The sequence below is a fragment of the Diabrotica virgifera genome, chromosome 5 (assembly GCF_917563875.1).
Source record: "Diabrotica virgifera virgifera chromosome 5, PGI_DIABVI_V3a".
NCBI lineage: Eukaryota > Metazoa > Arthropoda > Insecta > Coleoptera > Chrysomelidae > Diabrotica > Diabrotica virgifera.
The window spans coordinates 218,501,876-218,508,963 of NC_065447.1; the positions used below are offsets into that span (position 1 = coordinate 218,501,876).

At 36.2% G+C, this 7,088-nt stretch overlaps 1 protein-coding gene across 1 annotated transcript; it reads right to left on the minus strand.

The window, feature by feature from the left end:
* Window positions 1-2,769: 2,769 nt before the first annotated feature.
* Window positions 2,770-3,699, minus strand: LOC126884663 (uncharacterized). Its single transcript, XM_050650732.1, has one exon. The coding sequence runs from the start codon at window positions 3,660-3,662 to the stop codon at window positions 2,811-2,813; it is 852 nt and encodes a 283-aa protein (XP_050506689.1). The 5' UTR covers window positions 3,663-3,699; the 3' UTR covers window positions 2,770-2,810.
* Window positions 3,700-7,088: the final 3,389 nt, after the last annotated feature.

Consider the following 7,088-nt stretch of genomic DNA (forward strand, 5'->3'; position numbering starts at 1 on the left):
GAAATATTGTAGAAGATGTCAAGTCACACAATCAATTATTGTAAAACCAAAATCTTAATGCGGACCAATTCTCCGTGACAAATGAATCGGAAGATTCCAAAGAGGGTGGCAATCACTACGCTAGGAGTGTAGATGCCATGATAATGATGATAAGGCCTCGAGTTGGTTTAGAACCAGACTTCTTCGTGGTCACCACCAAATTGAACTGCTGTATCACCACGGCGCTGAAGCTATAAAAAGAGTAACAAACTACACTTGCGGGCAAAAAAGTCGGGTCACTTTATGAATTATTCACGTTAGATGTCTCGAATTTTCTAAACCTGTTGTCCAATTTGAGTGATTTTTTTAGTATGTTAAAGCCTAATTATTTAAGAAGATCAATTTAATAATACTGTTGCTAGACAGGTAAATGTCTTTTTATACCGAGTGTAACAATCATACTGTGTTTTTTCTTAAAGTTCAGAACATCCTGTGGAATATTATAGCATATAAAAAATATTGAAATTAAAACTCGATTGTAGCCTTAGGCTTTATTAACATTTCTTTTTTAATTCATTTGCTTATGTTGGATAATAAAAAAGTTAGGTACGTCAAGAACTAGCCATGTTTTTCATCAATAAATCCTCATTTTCTACTTAGTACAAGCCTAAAGTAGGCTATGAGAAATTAACAATTTAAAATTTAATGGATATCAAATTGTTAACAGTCAAAAAGTGTCTGGTTTGTTGTGAAAATTTGTAGATTTATGATTTAAAGTTTCAATTAAGTCCGTATTTTTTGTTGTTGTTTGGTGGAAATGGAACGCGCTACAAGGAATTTGACCTGCGATGAGTCTGTTCAAGCAGTGATCTTACATAGCGAAAGACTTAGCTACCATGCTATCGGCTTCTTATATTGATAACAATTTTTTGCTACTGCACGATAATGCAAGACCTCACGTTCACAAACTGTAACCGAATATTTACAACAGGTAAATCTTCGGATTTTGAATTGGCTATCGCACAGTTCAGATCTTAACCGGATCGAACATTTTTTGGACATAATTGGACGAAGACTACGACAGCGTTGGCCACTTCCTAGAACCCTACAAGGGGTAGAAACAGTTGCTCTCGAGATTTTGAATGATATTGATGAAATCCAAATAGCATTCCTCATTTTTGTAATACATAATATATAAAAGTACATATTATCTCTTTTATAATCGAACATAAGAGATTGAATCAAAAAACCAAATATTAAGAAAGGCTAAGGCTACAATTGAGTTTTAATTTCATTATTTTATATATTCTAGAATATTCCACAAGGTGTTCCGAACTTTAAGAAAAAAACATAGTATGATTGTTACACCTGGTATAAAATGACATTTACCTGTCTAGCAACAATATTATTGCACCGATTTTCTTAAATACGGTATGCGCCGAAACAAAGGACACTGAAATCAGGAAGCCTGTGAAATATAATCGCGTCATATGAAACAAGTGACAATAGTTGTCATGGTATTTTTAAACATTGTTTATTCTAACAAACTGTCAAAAAGATCCGAAGTGGTGCTTACAACGCAAGAAAATTTAACACTAACAACTGTACGGAAATATCATTTCCTTACAGTAAGGAAATGACATTTCCTTACAGTAAGGAAGTCCTGACTTTTTCTTCAAGAAATTTTGACAGGAATGTCAAAATTTCCTGGCGATTTGCGGAAAAAAATATTTATTATTGAGTATTATTTCCGCTCATACGGGAATGGACGATCAAATGGATCTAGTTTGTTAATGGTGGCCAATCAATTTCGGGAAGAGTTTCAGAAGCCTGCACCGACTAATAAGGACTTGTTAAGTGTCGTTGCAAAATTTCGACTAACAGGAAGCGTTCTAACTCAACACAAAAGCTGTACTGGTCGTCCAGTTACCGTGACAACAAATGCGAATCAAGTTAGAATCACCAAAAAGAAGTCTCCGCAGAACATCTCTAAAAATGAATTTGAGTGAACGTCTACCGAAGAATGTTTAAGAAGATTGGTGGTTTTGCCTATAAAATACAGATTGGGCAACACTTTACAAGGCACGATAAGAACTCAAGAGTTGTTTATTGTGCTTTAGTCTTGGCAATGGTTTATGAACAACCCCTATTTTTTTTATAACGTGGTTTACAGACGAATGTCACATCCATCTGAATGGATTTATCAATCGACAGACAAATCGTTTTCTTGGTTTTGAACGACCAGACATCATCGTAGAGAAACCTCTTCATAGTGACCGTGTAACGATTTGGTGCGCAGTGTCAGGTAAATAATGGATTATTGGGCCCTTACTTCGTGGAAGACGAGCGTAGAAGACCCGTTACACTAAATCAAGTGCAATATAGAGAACAAATTTTGACACCATTTTTTATTGATCTTAGACAATTCTGTCGTGCCAGAAACATACAGTTGAATACCCAATGGTTCCAACAGGATGGGGCTACTTGTATATACGAGAGCATCCTTAGATCTGATTCGAGAAAATGTTGAAGACCGCGTAATTTCCCGTAACACGAATTTTCCTTACCCTTCTCATTCACCTGATAACAACTCTTGTGATGCTTACGTATGGGGTATGCTAAAACAAGCCGTTTTTACAGAAAACCCACCGGCAACTATTGATGAACCCCGTGAAAAAATTTTGACCTTTTTCAGAAGAATGCAGCAGCCTATTTTTAATAACATGCTAAGCAATCTTGTTAAGCGTTATAAGTACTGCTTGGAACGCAATGGCGAGCACTTTGAACACGTAAGTATGAAAATATATTTACTTTTGATATATACAGAATTGTTAAAAGCATTTGATGTAGGATTCCAAATAATTTTCAATATCTAATTTCTTCTTAAGCTTGTTTCGAGGTAACAACGTTAAAGCAGCTGTGGTTTTTTCGTGTTGATGCATAAACGAACAATTTCTAATTTTGGTTAATTGCTTTAGTTCATCCAAAGAATAAAATTCGTTTGTAGCCAGCTCTATCATAAAACAAGACTGGCATAAGAACTTCGTATAATTTTGGTGCCAGTATTCTCCACCACATATTTTATTACACAAATGGCAAGTATCTGTTGGTTCTACTACACAAATAGTCTTTACACAAGCACTTCTAGTTGGACTTCCAAAGTTAGACTGAAAGTTCGATCTGTGACACAAAGAAATGTTTTGAAGGTTATAATCGGCAGGCCCTGGTATATTAGGAAGTTTTATCTCCCTTATTTTAGCACCTGTTCCAAATGGTTTAGCTGACTTTTTAACAACAAATCTACGTGAGACAGGCTGATAGGCCATTGGTGAAGGGGTCTGCTGGCTCTTTGTAGTCATAATTCTTTTTTCTTGGCTTGCTAAACCGGAGCTTCCTTTGATACTTCTTTTCTTACTGAGAACTTTGTGAAAGGCTGATCCAATTTTTTCTGTATTGTAACATCCTGGTCCTGTGCGAGGATTATTTTCGGGCATTAGTCTCTTCTGCTGAGGGGATAAGCCTTTGCCTATGAAACCAGTTTCTCTATTTTTCGTTGTACCAAAACAAAGGCGTTCGTAAGTCATAAGTTTTATGATATAAGTAAAACGGGAGTCGTCGCATTCTTCTTCAGACACTCTGCTCGGTGGGGCGAAATAAATTAAGGACAAAAAGGCAGCAAGCATTATTCTCTTTATGTGAAATAACAAAAACAATGTGACGTTTAGGTTTAATATCAACGAACTGTCAATGCTGACAGAGCTCGTCAGGGAAAAATCAATGAACTGTCAATACTGATGGAATGAACAGTGAATCGAGATTGCGGCCAACATACAAGAGAGAGGTCCTAGAGAGAGACAGAAAAGAGCCAGGGAAAATTTGGGCCGTGTAATTTGAGTTGACTATATAAACTTTTTTTTTCTCTGATTCTGGCTTTGGTTTAGAACTAGAACCTTTAGCCACGTAATTGTATAACTTATTACTAAGTCAGGGGAGTAATGTGTAGTGTGTGTGTTGAGTAAGTGTCTTGTTACTTTTCAAAGTCGACGTCATTGTCTTTGCAAAGAGACGCTAATTGTTTCCGAACGTCTGCGGTCCCTCCGGTGAGTACCGATCCCACAAGGACAGAAACTATTTTTCATTTATTAATTTATAATAAATGAAAAATTTCTGTTCCCGGTAGGATTCGAACTCCCGACCTTTTATATAAACTTAAATCGGGGAAATGGACCTCATATTTTTAATTTGGTATCAGGGCTGATGGGAAAAATTTAAATATTTTTTTATTTAAATATGTCAGAACTCTCTTCTTCATTAAAAGAAGTACTGGTTTTAGTCTTTCTTTTTGGAATATTCTATTTTGTAGTATGTTATAGCCTTGTTGTTTAAGAATAACGGTGTAATAATATTGTTGCTACAGTGTAACAATCACACTGTGTTTTTTCCTTAAAGTTTGAAACAACCTGTGGAATATTCTAGCACAGTGGTTCCCAACCTTTTATGTCTGGCGACCCACCTGATGTTTTTTCATATTCGCGACCAATCGCTCGCCCATGATGATAGAATAAAATAAAGATCACGGTCACTGTACGCTATTCAGCTACTGTAAGAGCCACGCCGCGACCCACCTGAAATCCGCCCGCGACCCACTAGTGGGTCGCAACCCGCCGCGCGCCGGTTGGGAAACGCTGTTCTAGCATATATAAAATATTGAAATTAAAACTCAATTGTAGTCTTAGGCTTTCTTCACATTTTATTTTTTGGTTTATTTGCTTATGTTGGATAATAAAAAAGTTAGGTGCGTTAACAACTAGCCATGTTCTTCATCAATACAGGGTGTTTCTAAATAAGTGCGACAAACTTTAAGGGTCAACACCTTTTTTGACCACAAAGACCAACACAAAGACAAAGATCTATGATAGATTATGTTGTAACTAACAGAGATATACATCCATCAAAAATAATTGACCTAAGATGCCTCAACTCAGCAGATGTAGGTAGTGACCACAGCCTAGTATTATGTAAAATTAGAATCACCATGAAATGCTTCACACCTAAGAGAGTGGCACCAACACAAACAAAAATCAAAGTCGAAGGACTAAGTACGGAATCCACGGAGTACTTATATAGAAATAGAATATCAGAGAAGATTGCTGAAATGAAATAGTAGAAAACGATAACATCGAGGAAAGCTGGGAAAAACTCAAAAGTAACATAATTAACGCAGCAACAGAATCACTTGGAGAGAGGAAAGTAACGAATACCAATATATCAAAAAAGAAAACCCCATGGTTTCGAGAGGAAGTGAAGATAAAATGTGAAGAAAAGAAGAAAGCCTTTTTACAATACAGAACACAACAAACACACCAGGCATACAACCACTATAAAATAATTAGAAACGAAACAAACACTTTAGTCAGACAAATAAAAAGAGAATACTGGGAGAGTTTCTCAAAACAAATGGAACACGACTTCTACGGAACACAAAAGGAAATATGGAGAATGATCAGAGGACAAAGAAAAGAGATGAACGAACTAATAAAAACGAAACACATTCAGAAGGAAACTTGGGCAGACTATTTTCGATCTCTGTTTGCTAAAGATAACGATAACGAACCACCAACACCTGAAGTGACAACAAATGAAGAAATAAATATTGAAGAAGCAGAGGTAACGGAAGCATTAAGGAAATTAAAAAATTGAAAATCACCAGGAGAGGACCGAATATCGAATGAATTCCTAAAGTATGGAGGACAAGACCTGACCAAAAAATTATTAAAACTAATCCAAAAAATAATAGAACAAAACAGAATACCACAAGAATGGAGATCAAGCATCCTAATACCTCTCTTCAAAAAGGGAGAAAAATCGGACCGGGAGAATTACAGAGGAATTAATTTATTAAACACAACACTAAAATTAACGACCAAAGTGATAACAAACAAACTGAATAAAATTATAACATTAGCAGAAGAACAACAAGGTTTTAGGTCGGGAAGATCATGCACCGACGTTATATTTATAATGAGGCAGATTCAAGAAAAATCGTTAGAATACAACAAACCGGCATACTTATGTTTCGTAGACCTTAAGAAGGCATTTGACAGGGTTAAAATTAAAGGACGTTATCCATTTATTGTACGCAAGAAAGGTACCTCTAGGAATAATTAAAACGATCGAAAATATCTACCAGAACAACACAATAAAAGTAAAAGTAGATGAAGAACTAACTGACCCAATTGAAGCTGGCAATGGGATAAGACAGGGAGATTCCCTGAGTCCTCTGTTGTTCAACCTGATCATGGACGATATAATAAAAAAAGTAAGAACAAAAAAAGGATACCAAATGGGAGAAAAACAACTTAAAATAATCTGCTATGCAGACGACGCAATACTAATCTCTCAAAGTGAAGATGATTTACAACGTATGCTGCACGAATTTAATATAACCGCTAGAAAATTTAACATGTTAATTTCCCCAAAAAAGACTAAATGCATGGTTATAACAGCAGATCTAATAAGGTGTAAATTAGAGCTGGAGGGTTAAATAATAGAACAAGTCATGGAGTTTAAATATCTAGGCATCACACTATGCAGCTACGGAAAGCTCGAAACAGAAGTGGAAGATCAGGTGAATAAAGCAAACAGAGCCGCAGGATGCCTGAATGAATCAATAGGGAGAAATAAAAACATCGGAAAAGAAGTGAAAGGCAGAATTTACAAAACAGCCATCAGACCAATAATGACATACGCGGCAGAAACACGACCTAATACATAAAGGGCAAAAAGAATGCTAGAAACAGAAAAATCGATGGTAAGACGCTATGGAATAGAGCTAGAAGTGCAGATATACGAAGGAGATGCAAGGTGGACAACATTAATAACTGGGTGAAAAGCAGAAGAGTAGAATGGAACGACCACATAAGCCGAATGACAACAAATAGAGTAGTAAGGACGGCGAGAGACGGTTCCCCAATAGGAAGACGATCAGTGGAAAGACCACGAAAAATATGGAATGACAACTTACTGGCGGCACATTGAAAAACAGACAGAGTAATGTCTATATAAAAAGAAGAAGAAGAAGAAGAAGAACTTTAAGGGATAATTCTGCA

What these genes read in the sequence shown, in the direction of transcription:
- LOC126884663 (XM_050650732.1), bottom strand. Translation starts at nt 3,662, where the DNA reads ATGCTTGCTGCCTTTTTGTCCTTAATTTATTTCGCCCCACCGAGCAGA.